Source organism: Triturus cristatus, chromosome 7 (assembly GCF_964204655.1).
Source record: "Triturus cristatus chromosome 7, aTriCri1.1, whole genome shotgun sequence".
Classification (NCBI taxonomy): domain Eukaryota; kingdom Metazoa; phylum Chordata; class Amphibia; order Caudata; family Salamandridae; genus Triturus; species Triturus cristatus.
The window spans coordinates 163,753,674-163,778,947 of NC_140590.1; the positions used below are offsets into that span (position 1 = coordinate 163,753,674).

The 25,274-nt window shown below is 45.7% G+C and overlaps 1 protein-coding gene and 1 long non-coding RNA gene across 6 annotated transcripts in view; one reads left to right on the forward strand and one right to left on the reverse strand.

Moving 5' to 3' along the window:
* Positions 1-25,274, forward strand: part of ARHGAP33 (Rho GTPase activating protein 33) — a 472,696-nt gene that overhangs the window by 391,858 nt on the left and 55,564 nt on the right. For all 5 annotated transcript variants that reach the window (XM_085615935.1, XM_085615936.1, XM_085615934.1 and 2 more), the window contains 5 exons: positions 2,079-2,161; positions 3,196-3,303; positions 3,609-3,754; positions 10,456-10,666; positions 10,954-11,090. In XM_085615935.1, the coding sequence (XP_085472061.1) occupies positions 2,079-2,161; positions 3,196-3,303; positions 3,609-3,754; positions 10,456-10,666; positions 10,954-11,090 (685 nt within the window). The remainder of the gene's footprint in view (positions 1-2,078; positions 2,162-3,195; positions 3,304-3,608; positions 3,755-10,455; positions 10,667-10,953; positions 11,091-25,274) is intronic.
* The window catches only part of LOC146809124 (uncharacterized), a 340,848-nt gene that overhangs the window by 148,629 nt on the left and 166,945 nt on the right, over positions 1-25,274 (reverse strand). The gene's annotated exons all lie outside the window — the stretch shown is intronic.

The window sequence follows — 25,274 nt, forward strand, 5'->3', positions numbered from 1 at the left end:
CTTGGGCAGATAGTATGTATGGGTAGGGTGTGCCTTCAAGGGATTTATTAAGGACTTAGTTGTATAACTTGTTTATAGGATAAATATATACCTATGACTGAAATCAATCTTTTCTTTTAGTTTCCAGAAGGTAATACACCATGCAATAGTCAAATGTGTATACAGATCTAAATTTACATTAATTTCGGAATATTTATACAGTCAAAATACAGAGAAATGAAAAGTGGACAAAAGGTGTGTGAGGAACAAAATTCATTTATATCAGTGAATGGTAGTAAGGGTACATAAAAATAAGACAGTTGTATATCAGAGGGGAGACATGATTATACATCCAGTTATTACTCCACTGTACAATATATCAAACACTTTTTCAAAGATATATGATCAATTATCTAGAAAGAAGTGTGACAGTCGACGTTTCGGTCTTCATACGTGAATTTGTGAGACCATCTTCAGGACAAAAAGTTTAAAAGTTGACCCCTCGTAGTGGTTTGAATTGATTATGGAATTTGTAGATATCTTCCTTTCTTAGTATCGAAATTTAAATTAAGACCTCTCGCTTAACGCTTAAAATTTGGCGGTTGTTTAGAAGCAAACTGTTGAAGTATTAGGTGTACTGTGTAGTTACACCTACAGAAAACGTCATTCGTGTATTTAAACACTCATAGTGGTCTGACTGTCAGTCAGACCACTATGAGTGTTTAAATACACGAATGACGTTTTCTGTAGGTGTAACTACACAGTACACCTAATACTTCAACAGTTTGCTTCTAAACAACCGCCAAATTTTAAGCGTTAAGCGAGAGGTCTTAATTTAAATTTCGATACTAAGAAAGGAAGATATCTACAAATTCCATAATCAATTCAAACCACTACGAGGGGTCAACTTTTAAACTTTTTGTCCTGAAGATGGTCTCACAAATTCACGTATGAAGACCGAAACGTCGACTGTCACACTTCTTTCTAGATAATTGATCATATATCTTTGAAAAAGTGTTTGATATATTGTACAGTGGAGTAATAACTGGATGTATAATCATGTCTCCCCTCTGATATACAACTGTCTTATTTTTATGTACCCTTACTACCATTCACTGATATAAATGAATTTTGTTCCTCACACACCTTTTGTCCACTTTTCATTTCTCTGTATTTTGACTGTATAAATATTCCGAAATTAATGTAAATTTAGATCTGTATACACATTTGACTATTGCATGGTGTATTACCTTCTGGAAACTAAAAGAAAAGATTGATTTCAGTCATAGGTATATATTTATCCTATAAACAAGTTATACAACTAAGTCCTTAATAAATCCCTTGAAGGCACACGCAGCCCTTAGGGGCCTTCCCTGGTCACAAGGCCCTGGTTACCTAGTGTACCATTTACCAGGGGCTGAAATGTAGCCAGGGTTTGCCAATTTGGGTTTAGGTTTCAGTACAGTTTTTAGGAAAGGAACATAGGCCCTGGACACCTGATTGGCAGGAGCCCAGGGCACACTCAGTCAAAGTACTTTCAGCAATTCTGCAAAAAGTGGTGGCATACCATGCAAGAAAGATGGCACTTTCTCACATATACTCATAGCTTAAGTTTTGGTTTACTGTGGCGTGTCCTATACAGAGTGTACCGATTGTCCTGTGTAAGGTGTATGCCCAAAGCTAGGATGAATTTATTCGTACAGTTGTGGGACCAGGCTGATATGTTTGCTGCGTGAGTCTATTCTAGAGTTGCATGCCTGCACTGAATCACCCTCTGCTTGTTGAGTCTGAATAAACCTATTGGAAAAAGCAAGTTTTTTAATTTTGGGGGTCGACCATAAGAGGAGTGAGTGACTCATGATGACTTTAACTCCAATCCCACAAAGCCCCATTGTGTAACAACCATCGTCTGATACAGAAGAATGTGTGTAGTCGGATATAGAAGATTCATTTTTACTTAAAAGAAATCTCAACTGGAGACCTTAGTTGGAGAAATAGCAGCGTTTCTGTTCCAGGGGTGGGTTAGTGTCCTTTCTATGCAGAGGGAAAATATAAATAATACTTCAACCTCTGTCTTATGTTTTATTTTTATTTTGCAGGAAGCAATGTCCGTCCACAGTGAAGGAGACCGTCTGATCCGAGTTCATGATGTCATCCAGCAACTTCCACCACCCCACTACAGGTACATGTTTTCTCTTCTCTCACTACAGGTATAAAGCCTTTCTTTCACCCCCTGTATGATGTACAAGTGGTTTTAGGATGAGCCTGTGATGAGTCGATCTTGTCTCATCGGGAATATCAACATCTAGAATATAGGGTTCAAACTGCAGTTGAGCGGATAAGTGAAACAAAACATGAGGTCGATGGATCCATCTGATGTTAACGTGGGGCAAGATGTACTTTGCTGTTTTCCTGTTACAGAGGCTCCTATTCGTATAATCTGAGTCTTTGCGATCACAAAATAGTTTTTGGGTATGTACAAAACTCAAACTGCGATTCTGTAACATGTTAATGAATACCGGTTTGGAAAGGTCATGTTTAGGACGTCCCTTCCACACAGTGATTCGCAGTAGGATGAATTAATGTTTTGCAACCAAAATCCGGTTGCAAAACATTCGTATTTTACTGACTACACATAGGTCGTGTTAATTCGCAAATGGGAAGGGATTCTCTTTGGTGAATGTTGTCAACCACTGCTTATTGTGTTTTAAAAAAAAAATTAAATGTAAACTTTTTTTTTAATGTACAGATTTTTTTTAGGCAGAATGGGCTGTATTAGTGGGAAAAAACTGCTTTATTTAAAAGCAAAACCAAACATGGTGGTCTGCTGACACCAGCAGACCTCCATCCCTCTGATGACATTGAATCGTAGTGGGTTGCAATTTGTGTCCTACGTCATTAATGATCTTGAGGTAGGAAGGTTTGTAACCCGTTGCATTCAGTATTTTGTGACCCACCTATTAGAACGTAGGTAGGTTTGTTAAATACGACTGCATTCAGTAAACGTCGGTGTGCAAATTGCGACCACTTTTTCCGAATGCATTCCTTCTACCTAAGGCCTGTGGTTCTTACCCATATTGGAGTTTTCACCACTTTTAGTTAGCACCTGCTGTGACTCATTAATAAGGTCACATGGCATTGGTGGTACAGTATTGTTGATTAAAAAGCTTTTGGTGTTCAGAATCTTCATTAAAGAAAAGATTGTTTTTTTCATAGGACCCTGGAGTTTCTCATGAGGCATTTGTCTCGACTTGCAACTCACAGTACCATCACAAGCATGCATATAAAGAATCTCGCCATAGTATGGGCACCAAACCTCCTGCGGTAAGAATGCTTTGTCTGCTTATCTTGATACTTGCCTTTTTCTTCTCTGATATCCTCAATTGTAGGTGCTGCTGCACTAATGCTGGGACTGTTCCAAATGTTGTTCTCAGATGATGCTCGTCCTGTGCATTTCAAGCTATTGTAGTGAGCACAGGACCGGTGGCAGGCATAAAGTTAAAGTTTGATCTGTTGCCTTGCAGTGTTAGGCCTGTTTCATATAAGGAAGAAAGATGCGGTCTTAGCAACCTCTATGCCACAGGCAGCGTCCCTTCTCTCACATGCTTCTACCTTCTCTCGTCACACAGGTCAATGGAAATTGAGGCCGTTGGACTGAATGGAGCCGATGCCTTTAGAGAGGTCCGTGTGCAGTCCGTGGTAGTGGAGTTCCTGCTCAACAACGTGGATATTCTCTTCAGTGACAAGTTTACGTCCATCGGCAAAGACCACGCAGGTAGGGTTCATTGCCTCTTGAAATGAGTTCTTGATTCTTGAACCAGATCTTATGCTCCAGATGGAAGTTCTACTTTGAATGGAGTACTGCTGCTTCTGGGGGCTTGCTTTACTGTACTGCACTTAACAAACACAATCTCTGAGATGCGTATCTTTATAGAAAGACCTGCCATTGCCAAACAGGGGTATGTAGCTCTTAAGCTAAGCAAGCAGGCGATGCACACTCGAGAGATCTAAACCCCTGCCATACTGGAGTACAATACTCCACCCTAAGGTTGGCCATATCAATGTTTCCATTTCACCCCTCAGACCTCTCCTCCCACCTTCTCCACTTTACCTTTGTCCGCATTTGTTGCTTTTTTCAGATTCCTCTGTATTAATCAGCATTTTATGTACCTGTTGTCTCATCCTTGTCCACTTTCCTTTTTGTCCTTGTTACAAATGTGTGCTTATTCTACACTTTCTGCTTGTTTCAGTGCTTTGGCTTTCCCACCTTTCTTCTTTTTTTTGTTTTATCCTTTTCCCTATCTGCGTATGCTTTTTTCACTTGAAATTTTCCCTCGTACTTTTTTAACCAGTCTCTGTATTCTCTTTCCACTCTTCCTACCCCATTTTCTATCTTTTCCCCTCACCCACTTTTCTGCAGTGATCCTTGCCTCTTATTGCACTTTTACCCACATCTAGGGTTACCTGATGACTCCATGGGCCATCTCGTTTCTAGTGCTAGATCTAAAATTAATCTTTCTATTAGTTTTTTCAATATTGGGTCATGTATTTGCTCAGAATAGCATCTCGTTTACTAGAATTGAAAGAGTTGTGACTTGTGACAAACATTTGGAAACTCCTATTGTCCCACTGAGTACGCTATCCTCAGATTGTTTTGTGTGCCAAAAACAAGCAGCCACGGTTCGTCACTTACAGGTGTTTCCTCAGTGGTTATCACGGTGGACCTCAGGACTCTATGGTGCAAGGCGCTTGATTCCAGCTCATAAAAGGTTGCACTTTATGGCGGTTTCCTATCTTATTAAGGAATCAAATGCTGCCATTGGTACCTAGGGATAAATATGTGCACCTTCTGTCTACTACATGGCCCTTCAGACCCTTGTTTACTCTATTCTAACGTATAGATTGCTTCAGATAAATATATTGGACTACCACACCTCATAATTTGTGGAAGAAAACCGCAGTAGTGGAAGAGTCGGGTTGGTTACATGGAGTCATCTAGTAATCCTACGGATGTCCCCTTTTGTTCATAACTGCCTTTACGTTTGTCCCCTTCGTCCATCTTGTAAAGTGCTATCCCTTTAAGAAACCTGAAACCCTGTGCCAGAGAATTGATCCACCCATATCACGCCACTAGTCCATAGAGTGCGGTAATATGGCTCAGATGATGGAACCTTTGCTTCACAACTCAGTGTGCCACCCCAGCCAACATAAGTTTGAGTTTTTCTCATGCTGTCGTCTGAGGTGTTTCTCAGTACAGTTCCGTTCCTGTTGTAGATGCAGCCATGCATTGGTCAGCAGTCTTATGCTCTGTATCTAGATTTGCTTGTACCTCTGCTACCACAGACTTGGTGCAACCTACTGATGATACTGAAGTTACACACACTCCTCCAGTGATAGTAAATAGTGTTGTACAAGTGACAGAAGCTCGTAACCTGTTCCCTTCTCGTCAAACCACCTCACTATGGCGAGAGGAGCAGGATTCCAGAAGCAATGCGATGTGGCCAGAATATGCAGGAATTCAAAGATGCATTTTTTTCAGAAGAAAAGATGGCAGCCCTGTCTTTGACACTGACCACTACTCTGGAACATAAGGAAGTTTATTCCTCTGCTGTGACCGATATAGGGCCTGGGCGTTCTAAGTGGAATAAGGGTGTATCATCCAAACCCTTTGGTAAAAAGGACAAACCCGCAGAATAAACACTCCAGCTATGGATTGGGTCGCAGAGCCCGGATGCACAGTGGTAGTAGTAGAGGTGCTCATGTCTTCCAGTGTGTACATACACACAGACATGTTTAAGTTGATGCAGACACAAGTACATGTGTAGCCATAGTGGCTTTCCGAGCTCAGTTGGGTCCTATGGAAGACATGTCCTTCAGCGCCACTCTGAAAGGTTGCCAGGTATGGAAGCTGTAGATCATATCCACTAGGAAGAGTAATGAGCAAAGACTACAAAGGCAGCAAAGGACAAATAAATACAGCCAACAAGTCTGTGCTAGATGGTGTGATCAGGCAGTGCATGTGCCTTTCACATGTCGATTCTTCTTATGGCTTCATCTGTCTTCTTCCTGTTACTGTTTTCCACTGCTTGCACCTGTGCTGCCAACCCAGACGAAATGCTTGGTTGCAAAAAGAATGCATACAAGATGTGAAATTCACAAACCTTTTCTAGATAGTTCCAGGTTTAAGTGGGGAGGGGAGTATATATTTTGATGGAAGGTTACATAGGGTCTGTTCATAAATATTGCAAACTACTTTCCTTTTAGCTCCCCCACTATTCATGCGGAAGATGTTGCGTCCCTCGGAGAAACGCAGGCTTCTGACGCTGAAAGAAGCTTGGACCAAGGTCCAACAGAGCCAGGAGGAGGAGCTGGAGGTGCTGCTGTAGACCAGAGTTGTTGGCTGCCTCATGCGGCCGCACCAGAGGCTGACTGACATGGACGCGTCTACTCAGTATGCCAGTGCCCTGGCAAGGACAAGCTTCTGGGCTCTTTGGTGAACTGGCACCGGGGACGTTTTACTTCTATGGAGTTTTCTCCCAGTTTAGGTGCTGTAGTGTCGCTGTGCTGGCTCCTGTGGGTCATTGAAGTCTGTACGTGGGGTGGATAGGACAGCTGATGATAACGGAATGTGTAGAGTAGATGACGGGGGAGCCAAGATGTGCAATGAGGAGAGACAAAGTTTGATCCCTGCAACAAAGGAGGGCGGGAGAGAGGTAAATGAGGAAGAGAATAAATGAGTGGTGTAGGGGACGAAATACATCTGAAATAAGACAGGAAATGGGTACCTTCAAGAAGGTGTCCTAAATATATTGAAATGAAGCAATCTCTGCTCTCGCATGGTCGCAGAAGTGTAGTGTGGGACTTGGATTTCCAATCCTCCTCTCTACAAACCCAAACAGCTCCATTATAGTTAGCCCCCAAAATGGTCTTCTCACCCCACTCTATTCGCTTAACTTTCCAAATATTCGTATATGCCCTCTTGAAGTCCAAATGCAGCGAGACCTCATTGTACTCCTGTAGTGTGAACGCAGGTGTACATCATAGGGGCCATTAACTGTTGCCTAAGGTGGGCTCCTGAAATGTATTCTTGCTTATGACTCCCAGGCTCGGCAAGTGTTTCAGGAAAGTGCATCCACCACAGGTCTGTATGTGTGTGTGAAGCAAGTTTCAGCCAAAGTCTTCCTCCACCTGGGCTGCAGCTGCATCAGGTCTTCCTCTGTTCATGTTGAGCTGATGACCGGGTTTCCCGGAGTCCTTCCTCCAGCTGATATGTGATTCTTCCTAAAATGTTGATGTGACTTTTCTGTGCACTGAACCATCAAATCTGAGTTTGTCAATGTAAGATAAAGTGAAACTGTGGATTTTACACCTGTTGGAAGTCATTGTGCTTTTCTTGAAGAGGTACTTGTCAAAGTGTGAAGACTGTGGATAGATGAACGATAATAAAAAGCTTGTGCGGTTAACACGGTCAGTTAAGAAAAGAAGCCGATAGATGGACCTTGCAATGGAGGACCTTTGGGTGTATCGAGCCTGTAGAGTAGGCCCGCTGACTAGGAGTTCTAGGACCAGTGGATTTGGGGAATTGATTACAGCCACAGTTCACTCCCTGTTGTCCCAGTCAATTCATATACAGGACCCAAACTTCTCTTGGGGAGCAGGATGAGGACAACTGGGTACAACAGGATGGTGACCTGTACATGTACTGGGACTGTAGGGGAACATGATGAGGACTAGATGTTGCTGTTCTCTTGTTCCAACATGTTGAGAAAGGAGAATAATCGTGGACTGCAGTGTGCGCTTCCTATGTTGCCGGGACCAGTTCTGAAGGAGCCGGAATCTGGGAAGGAAGTAGATGTTGCACTCTCTGGTGCACGTACATTAAAGAGGTTTTGGAGGAGATGGATGTGTGATGTGCTTTGCAAACATGCAAATGTGGCATGGAAAGGATATGGCCATACCCCTAGGAGCAAGATTGGGGGAGTCCGGGTGTGCTGCGCACACTGTCCCACAGGTGGGCTGGTGCCTGATATCTCAACATGGTGAGAAGACAGACTGTTCAGAAAGAAGGGGTGGAAGCTGGCAGGGTGGTTTAGCCCAGATCTCAGATTGTACATGGAGAGTGCACTCAGCACATCCCAGCATGTACACAAGGCCAGTTTTGGAGGAGCGTGATGGTGGGTGAACGAAGTGTTAGTATGTGTGCCCCTTGTTGCATAATGTACAGAGGAGTGCTGATTCTCGAGTAGCAGTACCAAGAACAAAATGGCTGGTTCCCTTTTTCATATGATGTATAGGACCGGTTCAGTTGAGAAGAGGGAGATGGTGGCGGGAGTCAATGTGTGCTTCCCACCATATCACAGCATGTACAAGTTCGGAAGACGCATGATTGAAGCATGCCTACCCATATCTCAGAATGTACAGGAAAGTACAGATTCTAAAGGAGCTTTTTTGTGGAAAGACGGAGATTCCACCTCTCATGTACAGGAGAAGAGTGAGATGGGTGTGGGAAGGGTCTAGGTGTAATGGCCATTATGCAGCTTGTACAGGAGATTGCCAGTTCTGGAGGATCGAGGCAGGCCATGGGATGGTGTGGTCCCCATGATGCAATATGTAAAGAAGAGTTTCAGTTCTGGGAGAGCATTGTGGGATTGAAATGACATGTTCACATGTTGCACCATAAACAGGGGAGGGGGTAGTTCTGGAGGAGCAAGATTGAGGGGGCATGGTGGGGGTGGAGGAGAGGAAGGGACAAGTGCACTCCCCATATTCCATATATGTTGAGTGTACAGGAGACTATCCGTTCTGGAGGAACAGGATGTGGAATGATGGGCCTTGTTCCACGTGTCGTACCATGTCCAGGAGGGGCCGGCTGGTTCTGGAGAAGGAATATGGGGCACCACAGGGCTATTTTTCCCCACGTCACTCCATGTACGGGAAAGGGCTGGTTCTGGAGATGCTGAGGGGGCAGGAGACTGTTCCCAGGAGGTAACCCAGGCTTTTCGTTTATTCAGCTTTGCTTCACTGCTACCTTAGACCCGTCTGTGGGTGAATGTAGCTCGTCGAGAAATGCTTGATATTTCTCTTGATGGTAATGCTGCTACCTTTGCTTTGTGAGCGGGATCAGTGCTTTCTTGCTTCAGGTGACAGCGCCCAACCTCTCCTTGTGCTGCCTTTTTCTGATGTTGCTTCTTGGTAGAGAATGCCGTGGGGTTCTCTACATGTGTTCACCTCACTGTCTGGGACCTGTCCATGCCACGCTGACTGCTGCAGACCTCCTTCAGCCCCTCACCACATGGCTTGTGTGTTGAGCTGTGCTGATCCCTGGGAGCTGCTGTTTTTACTATACCTTCACATGGCGACCCTTTCCCAGAGTACAATACCTCCTAAGTGGTGGTCCAGAGGCAGTAAGTGGCTGGTGTCTAAGTGCGCCCGTGGCCCAGACTCCAGTGTTCAGAATGTAGAGGTGCCATTATCCTCCAGTTGACATGGCAATGACATCTAGTCTAATGCATTTGGGAACATTTGAAAATGTGAGTTGTGGTCTGGGGTACAATTGTGGGATTTTGGTCTGCTCTCCTCTTCATCTTGAGGATGGTTGGTCATCTTGGCCCGGATTGGGATCTAAGCCTGGATCTCATTCCTGTTTATCTATTTCGGTGGCATTGGACCCCTGGCTTGCCTGTTCTGGTGGTGGGAACTGATGCTTTGAGCAACCAAAGCGTTTTCTTCACCTCCCTCCTTCTGTGTCCTGGCTGCTACTTGCTTCTCCTACCGCTTTTTCTTCTCTTTTTGTCTGCCATAGACTTTTCCTGCATGTACTGTCCTCGCAACCTGTCCTCATTTGTCCCCATTCCCATACTCCTTCCTCTACCCCATCTACTTTGGCAACCCTTCATATCAGCCTTGCATAAACTATACATGTATCCATACCTTATTGCTAAGAAAGCTTTCTTTCTGACTTCCATGCTATGTCGCTTCCTCTTCCTTGCCTACATGATCCCAATTCCTACTATCTCTCATCCTTTCCTCTCTGTTCATTTCTCTCTTTCACTTCATCTTCCAGACTCACTTCCTTTCTATGTTTTCCCCCAATCCTTCCATCCCATTTGCTTTTCCAGTCAGTCTTTTTTCACTGTCCATTCAGCCCATCCCCCATTCCATGTCCCTGTCGTCTTTTTTCCACCGTCTTATCTTCCCTGCTACACCATTTTCCTACCATTGTTTTTTTTCCTTTTTCCTTCCCTTACTCTGTTGCATGTCGCTTTCCTCCTCCTGCCCCTCTCTCTCCTTTGAGCCACATGGCTGTTTTTAAATGTATGCCCTGTTTTCCTTCTTTCATCTGCAACTGCTTTGCTGGCATGTCTCTCTCCTGACTGTACCTTTGCTTTAAGTCTTGCTTTGCAAGTACGTTTTTCCCATTTATTTACTCAGTATTTCAACCTCTGCCTTCTTGTGTCCTCTGTTTTCTCCCTTTAGGTCACTGTGCCTTGACCAGGCCCAAGTCCCTGCTGGTGAGCTGCCCGTCCACCCGCTTGCTGAGCTTAGAGGAAGCTCAGGCCCGGTGTCAGGCTCACGTGCTGCTAAGTGGCCATCCGGTGCAGAGTAAAATAATTTCAGGAGGAAGTGACCGTAGCGGGCTTGCTACAAATGATCACTATCACACAGTGCTCGACTTCCCTGGTGAAAGGTACAGCCCATGGATGCTGAGAAGGGATTGTGTAAGGGGCAAGGAGGTGGGTGGGAGAAGCTGAAACCTGGCTACAGCAGCACATAATGGAAAGAACAGAGTGAGGAAGTAGGAGTTGCCCATTTTGTCCTTCCAGTCAACACCGCCATTTGTTTAAATTAAACACAAGCGTTTTCAGCAGTATGAATATAATTTTTCATGTGATGAAACAGTATGGTGAACAGTCACACACTCAGATTCCTTCTATCTTCCACCATATTAAAATAAGTTCTATCTGCCCCCACTAGGAGGAAGCCTGATGCAAAGTTGCGCAAAGCAGCTGGAGGGAGTTGGAGGATGTTTTTCGCCATGGGAAAGACACCAGCCTCGCTTCGAAAGAAATCGCAAATTGGAGAGCTGTTCAACATTGAGGAGTGCCCGGCAGGTAATGCGCATCTTAGGATGTGGTGAGAGGTGTTTGAGGAGTGTCTGGCAGGTAATGAGCTTCTTAGGATGAGGCGTGAGGTGTTTGAGGTGTCTGGCAGGTAATGAGCTTGTGAGGCTGTGGCAAGAGGTGTTTGATTGAGGAGTACCCGGCAAGTAATGAGCATCTTAGGATGTGGAGAGTGCTGTTCAACAGTGAGGCGTGCCCAGCGGGTAATGAGCATCTTAAGATATGGTGTGGCTGAGGACTAATGGGTCACTAAGCAGCAAATGAGAAGAATGGATTACTAGTGATGGTTTTACTTCTCACAGGAACTGATAATTGTCTATCTGGTGAGAGCCAAAATCAGTGGTTAGGTCATTGATAAAGTCCGACAGCAAGTTATGTGGCTGGTGAATGGTAGACTCCATTGCACACTTAGGGCCTGGATCATGATGGGGCTGGTAACAGGAGTTACTGGCACCATTCGCATTAGAAGATGTGGGACTTCCACTGCTGAAAGCAGCTGAAATCCCATTGTGAAAGTTGGATCAAACATGTGGGAATCTGGGCAGAAACACCACATCCTTTGTGTTATTTCCAAAAGTCTCATAATGGGAATTATTTCTGCACCACCCTGAGTTAACAGTGCACATGGTATCTGTAACTCCGAAGGAAAAGGTAATTTAAGGCTTAAGTCGGTAACTGTCCGACATGGAGTCCCACCCCAAGTGGTTGGTGGGAGGTGGACATGACAATGGCTGATTGAAAAGACAAGGGGACTAGCAGGAAGTAAATCACTGATGTGAAATAGGTTGTCATGCATATGGGCAAATGACTGTGCCTGAGAAATGGCGCACTGGTTGTGGCTTGTGAATCGGTCAAAAGAGGAGGAGGATTTTATAAATAGTGTTTTATAAATAGCTGAATCAGGTAGGAAGATGCTGTGTGTGAGCAGGATAGACCCTCTAAAAGTGTGACTGCTACAATGCAGGATGTACAGCTCACTAACTGGGGTAGAACTGAGAGACGAAAGCAAACTCCAATTAATTAATTTTTACCCTCTTTCGGAGTAGCTATCTGTCAAAATATGTCTACAGGGGGCAATGTGTATTTCCATGTGTAAATGGGATGAAGCGAAAGTGAGGGACATAGTTACCAGCAATGATGTGAAGATGCAGCTCCTGCAGTGTTGGAAATCAGGAGTGGGGTAGCATTTTGATCAATGATTTGTGTGGTCAGTTTTGGTTTGCCCGTGTAGACTGTGATGTAATTGTTCTGTATTGTTTATTAACCTTGATGTTTGTCTCAGCCACTTGCTCTATCGTGTATGTGGTGTGCCTCCCCCAACCTAAACCAGCTGCACTCCTCTGGGTGTGCAGCACGGGTGTCATATTCCTTTCTGGTGTTGATCTCCCTTCAGGCAGTTAGCTGATTGCAGCCTGGATGATTCTATTTTTAGTTTTCTGAGATGTATTAAATGTACTGGATTCTTAGGTTACTCTTTTGGTACGGACTCATCAGATTACCTGAGCTCTGCTCTAGGTTAAGATCTTTTGTTTTAGTAGTACTGCTATATGTGACATTCTGTTCTGAGGGGTCTTCCTGTTTCTGCTTTCCAGTTTCCAGCTTGTGAGGTTTGTCGGACAGTCCCTATTGCTTTATTTTTCATATATTCTACCCTCTTTGCCCCCTGATTTACAAATGTATTCAGTCACTCTTTTGCTCTTTCTATTGCCCTTTGGCTGTCCGATCTCTCTCTCTCTGTGTAATGGTTATATTTGCAGCATGTGCTGCTGTAAATTACAATCTGATAAACATCTAGCCGCAGATTTATAACCTTTGAATTTCCCAGGCATCAAACTGGATCCTGAAGATTTTTCTTGGAGTAATTCCCCTGCGAGCCGGTAGGTGGCATCAGTCTACTCCGTATGACGTTGTCAGCATAGTCCGTGCCGATGTGATGTGCGCGTCACCTATATAGGCAACACCTTGGCGCCCTGACGTCAGTTCTTTTCTTTCTGTGCCAGCTAGCGCTGATCCATGAAGTGAGCTACCCTCTGTTACTTTTTTACATGCTTTTTTCGACATTTTGTCGCCCCCCCCTTTTTTTGGTTTGTAGGTTTTTCTCATGTCGAAGAAGACTTCTGGGTTCAAAACGTACGGTGCCTGTCACCGCCCTGTGTTAGTGACAGACCCACATCTGGTTTGTCTCTGGTGCCTGGAGCGCAACCACAACTTAAAGCCGTGCTCAGACTGCCAGGCCATGGCTCTCAAAAACTTTGAAGGAGCGGTCCCTAAAGCTGCTTCGACCCGGTGCTCCAGGCCACGTCGTTCTCGGAGGTCTCGATCATGGTTCTGGTTGAAAGGAAAGTCCGGGCACTGCTCTGAGTCCTAAGTCTTAGTCCTCCCACTTGAAGCCATTGAGTCAGTCAGGAAAGAAGGACAAAATACGTAAGAAGTCGAAGCTTGCATGTACTTCTCTCCGTGCGTCTGCCGAAGCGACGAAGGAGGCTGTGTTCTTGGCCCCATTCTGCTGAACCTGGGTCAGCTCACTGCTTCCCCGCCTTCCCCGGGAATCAGAGCGACCGCTGCACAGCTCAAAGAATTTTATGACACCATGTGCCTCATATATGGGCGGCCTGGCTCTTCTGGCATGCTTTTGGGCCCCGAAGCTCAGAGGGGGCGCCATCGGGTTCTGCACCGGCGACTCTGGCCCGGTGCCGATTACCACCTCCTTCTTCCTTCATATGGATCCGGACCAAAGAAGGTCATGCCATTCTGACCTTCCCCGGCCTGACCGATTCCCAAACCTGCCGGTGTCAGCCCCATTCTCGTCCCTACTGAGCCGGATCATCTCTACTGATGCCTGTACCAGTGCCGACCGAACTCTTGGGTCCGAAGTCGCTTCCTCATCCTTATTCTACAGGGCTTGGAATGAAGGAATATTGGGAGGGATCACTGTACCCTTTACAAGACCAGCCATACCAAGAAATTGACTGGTTTGAGGAATTTCACCCTCTACTGTGGCTACGGCGGAGGTAGCATACTCACTATGGTGGTGCGAAGGGCAGCTGAGTTCCTGGACCTTCAGTTTCCTTCTGTGGCAGTCAAGATGAATATTTTGACAGAGGTCCTGTAGCCAGGTGTTGTGAGAAAGTGCCATCTTTCTTGCATGGTATGCCCCCACTTTTTTTTGCTGAATTGCTAATGTACTTTGACTGAGTGTGCCCTGGGCTCCTGCCAAACAGGTATCATGTTCCGTACCTAAAATTGTGTTGAAGCCTAAACCCAATTGGCATCTCTGGCCACATGTATACACACAAGGGGCTAATGAAAGACCTTTTCAATGCCTGGAGGGTGGAGAGCATTCTGGGTCAGAGTAATTCCTCCCAAGTTTAATCAGTTAACCACAAATACATTACTCTAACTGACCATCCAGTGGTCGATAAGGGTGCACTATGATGGGAAGATGTGAAGAACTTGGTGAGGGGATATATAACTTCACCAAAAGGTGAGCAAGGAAACACTTCCTTTTTGTTTAGTTACCCTCACACACCCTAGTGGTGTCATGCTTCATCATCGGGTCACCCCGACGCCTATAAGTCGGGGTGGGCTCGACCACAGTGTTGGGAGCTCTTTGAAGAGATAGAAGACCAGGGGGGCTGAAAGATTGAAAAACCTCAGGCAGATCCCCAGTATCCCTTTATTTTTGGGTCTGTGCGGGTTAATAAAAATACTTTAAAAATGGGTCTTATTGGAAGTATTATGGTCCTAAGACCCTGGTGCCGACATGTTTCAGTCCATACGTGGCCGTGAAGGTCCAGGACTTTCTTCAGGGCAAAGTAGGCCTCCCTAGGGGGCAAGAGAAGGAATTCCCTATCCTGTCCGTGAATCAAGGGCAGAGTAGCTGCTCCTTGTGACCGATAGTTAATCAATCATACGTCGTACTCCATCTGGAACAAGAACAGAAGACAAAGAAAACAACATACAATCGTATGAATTCAAGTGGTATTTCCAAAATGCTGTGTCCCATATAAGTGCTTTGGAAAAAGACCGAGACTACATGTGCCAAATGTGTGTATGTACTGAAAAGATGCCGACGTGCACTCTTAGTTAAACGGGTTTCCTTACAGAACTACTCATGTGCTTCAAACACCATGGCGTCTGTCCGAGGCGTCATACAGGTAACAATCAATCGAAAGTGCGTGAAGAAAAACCCTTCTGCTGGTGTGAGCACTGTTATCACAGCAAATAAATTGCTATCAGCCAATTTCTTCAAGTATTCATAATGAATCAATTACGAAAAAGTATTCAATGTCTCCAAAATGTATTGCATTCTTTTCATGTAACAATGATTATTTGAAATCAAATGGTGTTCAAAACCGTTCGTTGATCATCCATATATAACATTAGTACATCCAAACCCAATGCATTTTGGGTCTCCTCCAATCCCTTCATCAGGGGTCATATGTCAATACTATAAGTGAAACAGAAAAAAGGCAATTTTATCTCTCAGCCCTCAATGGCTATTGTCCATCATATTTACACAAGAATATGTGAAAATAAAGAAAAGCTCTTATGAGTGATTGCGTGAAAAAAATATACACATGCAACGCGATAGTGCCACACGCTGCGTGAAAACATGAATATGCCAAATATAAAAAACATGTCTTAAGTGAATCGTTGCTTGCACTAACTGCTAATGATTATGTTACGAAACAGTCGTGGTATCTGAAGAAATAACAGTCACGGTATTAGAGAAAATAATCGCGGTGTAAGAGAAAATAATTACGGTCGCGGTGTCAGAGAGACTAATAATACTCAAACCACTTAGTGTCGGAAAACATTTATCAAGTGAGAGCCCAAAGTCCTCGCGGTAACCCACACCGTAAAGCAAAAAAGCTGAACGCCGGAGCGTTTCAACCGTGATTCAAACTCACCGGGTTCAGTGAATGTGCGTGGCTTCCTCAGCCAAGAGCGTGTGAGTGACGTGTTTGTTTAAAATACCTCTAAAGGTAGAAAGCGGATCACAGTGTCTCGTCATAGAAATAGAAAACGGTGCTTTGTAGGTGAAGGTGAACACTGACAGTGCGCTTAAAATAACCCAACAATAGATATGGAAAGGCTACTTAATGGTTAGTAGTAGATTCGCGTTGCAATACATGAAGAAATTAATAAAGTAAAAAGCAAAAATTAATTAAATGTAAAGAGAAATTCACTACAGCCTGTAGATCTGAAAAACAATGCATAATGATAAACAGATGTTAAAAACAAAACACCACCATGTTGTGAATAATAATCAAAATAAATACATTTTGCAAAAAAATATTTACAAAAAACAGCTGTATTCAATCCGATCATTCAACCCCATTGGTTGCAGAGATTGCAATTTTTTAGGCCAGAAAAATTCGGAACGTGCTAGTGATTTGGAGGGATCAATGTCTTTTGACGGCTTTTGCGCTTCCAGAATAGTTAAAGTATTTTTATTAACCCAGACAGATCCAAAAATAAAGGGATACTGGGGATCTACCTGAGGTTTTTTATTCTTTCAGCCCCCCTGGTCTTCTATCTCTTCAAATAGCTCCCAACACTGTGGTCGAGCCCACCCCGACTTATAGGCGTTGGGGTGACCCGATGGTGAAGCATGACACCACTAGGGTGTGTGAGGGTATCTAAACAAAAGAAGTGCTTCCTTGCACACCTTTTGGTGAAGTTATATCTCCCCTCCCCAATCTCTGGCCACATGTCAGCCCCTGGTAAATGGTACACTAGGTACCCAGGGCCTTGTGACCAGAGAAGGCCCCTAAGGGCTGCAGCACGTATTGTGCCACCCTTAGAGGCCCTGTACCCTGACATAAACACACTGCCCTTGCAGGCTGAGTGTCTAGGTATAGAACAAAACAGAGTCGACATGGCACACATCCCTGTGTGCCATGCCTACAACACACACTGCCCTGGCATACATCAGCCACCCCTCTAGCTGGGTGCCCTATGCCAGTGTTTTGGGCACAGGTGCATGAGCCCTGTGCCCCTGCAGTACCCAGGTCCATTCCTGGGTACTGCTGCCATTAAGAATATAGGGTGCTGGGAGGTCGTCAACACTAACTCCACAGCACTGTGATGGCAACACTGAAGACTGAGAAATTTGGTATCAAACTTCTCAGCACATTAAACCCGCACTGATGCCAGTGTTGGATTTAATGTACAATGCACGACAGAGGGCATCTTAGAGATGCTCCCTGAACCTAACCTTCAATCCAGGTCTTGTCTGAGGGGCTGCCTAGGCTGCCACACAGCAGACATGTTGCTGGACCCCTGGGTAGAGAGCCATCTGCTTTCTTGGGCCTGCAACAATCCACATCCTGGGTGAGGTGCTAGGTCTCCTCCCCCAGGATGGGCAGGGGAAGCTTCAAAGGCATGCCACCTTTTGTGAGCTTCTCCAGGCCACTGGCTGTACTCAGCAACTGGCCCCTACCGGTTTTGACCCTCACTCTGGAGGGAAGACTGGCCAGAAACTCCAAGGAAGGAAAGGCGGTGTGCCAGCCTCTGCCAACCCCACCCCTCAGGTGGGGGAGGCGAGGTGAAGCACATCTCCGGGCTCTCGCCATCTTGAAGATGGGAAGCCCTGCCCAATCAGGACTAGGCTACTGCCCCCCTCCCACAGGAGAGTGGCAGGATAGGGTGTGTACCCACCCCACGGAAGGGACCTATTGGTCCCTTGCCCTTTACCTACCTGTAACGCCCCTAAATTCAGTATTTAGGGGCACCCTGAACCTTCCTTCCTCAGATCCAGATTCCGAAACAGCAAAGATCAAGAAACAAGAACTACTGACGTGCAGCTGCTAACAAGAGGAAGACACCAACTGCTTTGGCCCCAGCCCTACCGGCCTGTCGACCCTCGAACCTGCTCCTGCTAAACCCCGGCATCTCTAGTGGCCAGCAACCTCACAAACCCCGGAGGACCTGGCTACCTTGTGACTCTAAGCAACTGGGACTCCCACGAGCAGTGGTACTGCTCAAAGCAAGGAACTGAACCCTGGCATCAGCCAGGAACCACGAACCCTGCACACTCTGCACCCGCCAAGCCTGACCTGTGCTGGAGTGAACAAAGACCCAGAGGACGATCCTCCGGCGACTGTGACCCCGAATCCAGCACCCAAGGACCCACCGACACTCCTGATGATGCCCACAGCCTCAGAACCAGGGACCCCCCCCACCAGCCGCGACCAGCAGAGGGTAAGATTTCCTGACAACCGCGACCAGCAGAGGCTAAGATTTCCCGACACCAAAAGGCACACCTGCACCCGGCGCCCTGCGGCCCCCTGTGTCCAACTCCTGGGTGCCTACCTTTCCTCCAACTACCGAACTTACCTCTCAAAGTGGTGGTCGCACCTGAAGAATCTTCGTCCCCGAGCTTGCAGCCTTTGTTCGTTCTTGAGCTTCTCCATTGCAATCCATTGAGCGCCCGAAGGCTCAAAAGCACCCTGCACCCAGCCACCCGAGTGCCCCTGGCAGTGCAACCTCTACTCTAACCTACTTCCCCATTTGCCCTGAGCAAGTGACCAGGAGCCCAGCTCCCACAGCCGCGTGGCCTGCTAGCCAGCAGCCACCAACGAAGGGCCCCTTTCCTCCCTTAGGATAACATTGGGCCTAACTCACTCTGCACCCGGCTGCCCCTGTGCCGCTGAGGGTGTAACAACTGTACTTACCTGACTCTGGGAGACCCCTGAGTCTATGCCCGGAACCTTAACTCTGCCAGTCGAGTACTTACCCAAAAGCCGGTAACTCTTTTCTTCCATAGGGTAACATTGACTGGTTTCACTTGGAAATTCTTTTAAGTGTGGAGTTTCTAAACTTTAAAATATTCACCTAAAATCAACCGAGTAACGAAAATGAAAATACTCACCTGCTATCAGGAGAGATCCCAGTGCTGGATCTTGGTGCCCTGCACTGACCCTGAAAAGTAATTACAACCATACTTGCCGCTAACCCAAGTTTCTCCCATATGAAAACATTGACTGTTTTTCTGTGAAATTTCTTCTAAGTGTTGATTTTTGCAAACTACAAATATTCTTTAAACGTCGCACCAACTGTGAAAACATAATTGCTTACCCGTTTTAGATGTCCCAGTGCTGAACCTAGGAGCCCAGCACTGGATTACAAAAGTAACGAGAACATACTTTACCTGTAATTTGAATTTCCTTCCATAGGATAACATGGCCTGGTTTTTGCTGAAAAAGTTTCTAAGTGTCGATTTTGCAAACTTACAAATATTCGTTCAAAATCACCTGTATAACAAAAACTCATTCCTTCAACTGTTTACAGGATATGTCCCAGTGCTGGATCCAGGATCCAACACTGAGTTAGAAAAAGTAGCAATAACCCCACTTACCTGCTAAGTGAATTTCCTCCCATATGATAACATTGGTAATTCTATGTGAAAAAGTTTCCAAGTGTCAACTTTTAAAATACAAAAATATTGCCTAAAAATCACAACTGTAACCAAAACCCTTTTACTCAATTGTTTACAGGAAATGTCCCAGGACTGAATCCAGGATCCAGTCCTGTGGTTAAAAAAGTAATCCTTAAAGTAACTAATTGCATTTAACTAGACATTCCCATTGAGCTCAATGTATTATTGTGTTTGAAATTGTGTTACCTATTGCAACCACTGTAACTGTTATATTCAAAATTCTATTGTCTATTGAAAAGTATTTATCTAAAGCATCTCATCCTGAGAAAGTATATTTTGATACCTATTGTTGGTTCTAAAATAAAACTATATATTTTTATACAAAAACCATTGGCCTAGAGTTCAGTTCTTGAGTGTGTGAGACCATTTGCTGACTGAGTGTGTACAACAAATGCTTCACACTGTCCTCTGATACTACCTTACTGCTCGACCAAACTACCACTTTAGAGAGTAAGGTTATATCTAACTTTAGCCTCTGCCAAACCTCTGGGGACTGTGGACTCTGTGCACTTCCTTGGAAGCCGTGCTGCCCTTCAATGAGGCCTTAACTGATGTCCTACTAGAAACCTGGTCCAATCCCAGCACAGGGGCTCCTGTGAATAGGACAATCGCCCACCGCTGTTGCCCTGCACCAGGCGACTCAAATTTCCTCACCAACCCTACTACCCTCGAGAGCTTGGTGGGCCAAGCTTCTACTTTCCACACCACGTTGCCTTCCACATCCCTGTACAGGGAATCCAAGAAGTTGGACAGTTGGTGTAAAGTTTTTTTTCCACCAGCCTTGCATTGCGGTCAGTGAACACTGCATGTCTATTGGGCCGTTAATCCCACTCCCTGTGGGAAACGGTTGCTCAAGTGCTGCCATAGGTCCCTGAGGAGGCCTGGGACATCCTCTCCCAAGCAGTATCACATGGGAGAAATGCAGCAAAGTTTACCATTCGTTGTGTCCTTGACAAGACCGACTTGCTGGGCAGAGCAATTTCATCGCCTCTATCTAGCTGTTCGGTGCTAAGCCTGGTTGATAACTTCTGGCTTTTCAGGGTTTATCCAGGCCTCTCTCATGGACATGCCCTAGGGTGGCTCCGGTCTCTTCGTAGACCAGCCAGACTTGGCGCTGGAGCGCTTTAATGACTCACGGGCTGCTGCCAATTCCTTGGGCCTCTCAGTAGCCACACATCCACCGCGTGCCTTTCGCCCTTTTCGTGGCTACGGAAGAGGCTTTCAGCCACTCCAGCCATACCCCAGCCACAAGCCCGCGCAAGTTCAGCAACCACTGCACGGCCAAGGGTGCAGCTCGTTCCAACCCTGTGGGTCTGGTGGCCAGAGGTCAGGTCACTGCAACTCACCCCTCCCCCCCCCCCCAAATCCCACTCAGCCTCCAAACCTTCCTAGTCTGGTCCTTCCGGAGCATGGGAAGCCAGTTGGTGGCAGGATCAGCTATCACTGCCACCACTGGCAGAACATCACTTTGGACAGTTGGGTTCTTCAGATAGTCTGAAGGTGCTACTCCCTCCCCTTTGAGACCACCCCTCCCTCCATGCCTCCAATTTACGACCGGCTGACAGATGATCACCTGACTTTGCTTCAGGATGAAGCCATGATTCTCTTGGCCAAGTGAACCATTGAGAGGGTTCCGGCGCCAGAAGTAGGCTGTGGTTGTTTTTCTGGTCCCGAAAAAGGACAAAGGTCTTCGTCCTATCCTAGATCTGCAAGCTCTCAAATACTTCCTCAAAAAGGAAAAGTAGAAGATGCTCAATCTGGATCTGGTCTTGTCTGCTCTAGCACACTCAATCCCTGTATGAGTCTAGATGCTCCAGTAATCAGTACAGTTTTATTTGTGGCCCATTGGCTTTGTCATTTGATTTTATAGCTAGCCAACACGTGTTTTATCATATTAGGGAGTTCCTCACGACTTCTTCAGGGCTGCAAGCTTGACACTCTGTGCTCTTGAAGCAACCTGAAACCTAGTTCTAGACTTCTAGGTCAGAATTTGAACCAGGTTTTAGGTTTCTTCAAGAGCACAGAGTGAAGAAACATATTCAATTGTGATTTTCTAATCTCTAGATCTGTACTGATTACTGTAACCTGTAGACTCGTACAAAAAAAATTGTCCGCAATCCCTTTTCCGGGAATTGTTTTACTTGGGTATTTATCCAAAAGTAAGTAATCTGGGACTAGATGTCTCTATCAGGTGGACAAGTTACTGACCTTCGGTAACGCCTTATCTGGTAGAGCCATGATCTAGCTGCAGATTACTTACCAACCCACCAATCCTATCCGCACTGTGGACAGGTTTCTAGGGTCAGGGCTCTAGTTGCTCAAAACATACCAATGTCAGGGCACTTCATGGCTTTGTGTTTCTGGCATGAAAGGTCGTGAAAAGTAACCGACGTCAGCGTGCCGAGGAGGTGCCTATATAGGTGACGCGGATGTCACAATGGCACAGTCGCCGTCACTCAGAGCTGACCAACGCCACCTACTGGTGCACTGGGGTATTGCCCGAAGAAAAATCTTCGGTATCCAGTCTGATGTCTGGGAAATTCAAAGGTAAGCAATTTGCGTCTAGATCATATCTCTACCAGTTAAGGCGTTACTGAAGATGGAACTTGTCTTGCTGTGCCCACTTCTGCCATCTACTGTTGGGCTCAGAAAATTACAGGTTGTTTTTCTTCAATGGAGGGGTGTCTGTTCTGAAGTGACTCATGATACCTCCTCTGAACTCCACAATGCACCAGGGTAGAGACTGCTTTTTTTTCTGCCATTGGATTTGGTAATGTTTTTAGTGCTATATTACACAGCTGCACATCGATAAAAAGATTTTTGATGCTGGAGAATGGAGCTGGAGATCGGCATCTCAGAGCACCTTTCTGCCAGTGAAGGCTTCTGGATTGGGTTGTAGAGAAAGGCTTCTGTAGGGGTAGAGTATGGAAAACACTCTTCAAATTTTACAACACTTGTAATAGCATTTTTCGATGAATCGGGTCTGCAACCTCTAGCTAACGAAGGATCACAACGTATATGGAAGTTTGAAGGATTCAAGCCAGATAATAATTTGGGGCTGGGGTATATGGTAGCACAGAAGTCCCAACAGAAGCAGATCCCAGTCTCTGTATCTACTAAAGACTCCGCCTCCAGATATCAAGGGTCTTCAGCACCACCCAATGAAGCCTGCAGTGAAGACTACACCTAGGATTCCAGTTTCCTATGTTGAGGACTGGTCGCAGCATCTCTGACCTCTGTCATCTCTTATCCACATTTCATTTAATAGCCAACACCCGTTTTACCTTCAAGTAGTTGAGAAGCTGGAAAAAAAAAAAAGGGGTACAGATATGGAAAAAGCCATTGTTGTCCTTCAACACCAACAACAAAAGTCAGCTTTTTGACTGCCAGAAGCCTGTCCAGAACCAAAGTTTTGAACATGCACTCGCAAGATAGCTTTACAACAACTGAAGTCCCTTCAGGAAAACCAGCTGCAGTTTAGACACCCTACAGAGTCTTTCCACAGTAATGGAGGCTGAAGCCCAGAAGTGCTCAGAGTAGAGCCACCCTTCTTTGCTTGACCGACCGCCACCTTTCACCAGAAGACCGAGGGTTTGCAGGGTGAATCTTTTCTGGAATAACATGCTGTGCATCATTCCGCCATCTAATGGTTGGGACTCTGTTGGATTCTTATTTTTATCTGGAAAAAATGTGGTAATGTCTTTTCTCTTCTGACCTGATTTGTACACCCCAGAAGCCCCTGAGCACGGTCACCATCTTCAGAATTTTTTCCTCCATTGAGTCTGGAAGCAGAAGGGAAAATATTCAGGCGAATCAGAGTTTATCGACAGGTCATCGAGGGAAGCTTGATAAACCAGCAAGCGTTACCAGAGCATCAAGGTATACAAGAGAATGTGAAGCCTGGTACTCAGGACCATCTGGGAAGATGGAGAATACTCCCTGTAGATTTTGCTCAATGTGCCATTGCACGTTTTTGCACAAGGATTCTCACAAAGTCTGCAACCTGTGCATACCGAAGAACCATGGCACCAAGAGTTGTGCATGAATACAAAGGAGGGAATAGGGGCGCTTGAAGGTCCAGCATACGAGCCCAAAACAGTGAAAGTTTCAGTGAAAGAGTATGTAGTTCTTATGGGGGAGGTGGAGGAGTACTAGGAGGCTGGGTTGGTCAAAACCCCACTCTAAAGTAGGTACGAGGTATATAGCAATATGGGAAGTGGGGCCCTCACACACCCGGTTGGATGTCATGCTTTATCATAGAGCTTGCTCCTCGTCAGGCCGGCGCTGCAATGCCTGACGGGCACCCTATGAGGGGCTCTTTGGCAGAGATCTTTTTCCCAAGCTGTATAGGTGAAGTGCGGGTATGGGGCCTTGTGGTGTAGATGTGAAAAGGAATGTGTGGTAGGGTAAAATGAGGCAAAATGGTGCTCCTAAATTAGTTTAATCTGCGAGCCCACTTGCCTCGGTTAAAAGCAACAAGGGTGTTACCGCTAATTATAATGATCAGTGGTGTCTAGATGTGTGGTCAACATGTTTCTCTCATCGTGTAAAAAATCACTTGTCAATGCGTCAGGACCGATGATTCTACGCTATCTACACAGTGGTTGGTTTTGGCAAGGTGAACCAATCACTCAATCAACCTAACATTGAGGTACCTTAATATGTACGATAATTAGACCAACCTATAAAAATAAGGGTAAAGAAAAAACACAGATAAACCTGAATGAAACCTCCATGAAAGACAAAGCATGCACGAGTGGTTAGTGCAACTTAAAAGGTGTTTGGCCGTACACGTATGTAGCAAAAGTGTGGCAAACGTGTCGCACATCAAGCACTTAAGTGTGGGTGGGGGTAACCAACCACCATCGAAAGAATGACGTCCTAGAACTCACCTGATTGGGGGTCGAAATACGTTCCACCGACTACCAGGCAGAGGAATGTACGTTACTAGAAAGTTAACGTCCTGCTAGTTGATAAAACAAAAAGGGGAAGAAAGGTTTTTGTCGGGTATTGGCGGAGTCTAACTCTGACGTCTAAATGAGGCGTGCACCAAAGTAGGCGTACGAACAGGTCCCCCTGAGGGGCAGGAACGGAGTACTATTACTTAGTTTTGTCCAGGAAATGGTGCCGGAAACCTACCTCTCCGTCCAGTTGGGAGGTGAGGGGTGGGTGAATGCGGCCAGTTTAAAATAGCCTGTGTCAGGACCTGCTTGCTGAGGCGACCGGAAGCAATCCGTGATTGCTTACGGGGGTGGTCGTAAGCACGCACTCTATGCGTGTGGGCGTGTTACAAAGAATGCAAAGGCGGTGGCCATGTTGGGTGAGGAGGGAGGTCCGTGCCGCCTCTGTGACAGATAGACTATGTCAAACCGCCTACCTGTTATAGAAAATAGAAATGGCGGCAGCCATATTGGGTGTGTTCAAATAGGTCCGTGCCGCCTTTGTGAAAGATCGGCTAAGTCAGCCCGCATAGCCACTCAAAAATAAAAAACCCAATGTTGGTACTGAGTGGGGGCATGTGTATAGTTGGTGTAATTAAGGGGGGTGTAGTAATAGTAGCCCCCTTGTCCACCTAAGACAAAGATGGTGGTTCCAAGAGTAGTTATTTCAACTACAACGTGTATAGCGTGGCTAAAACATGAAGGGGAGAGCATGTATAGCGTGACTAATATAGAAAGGAGAGCGTAGTCCCCTACCTGAAACTCAGATAATGGAAGGATGGGTGGTGC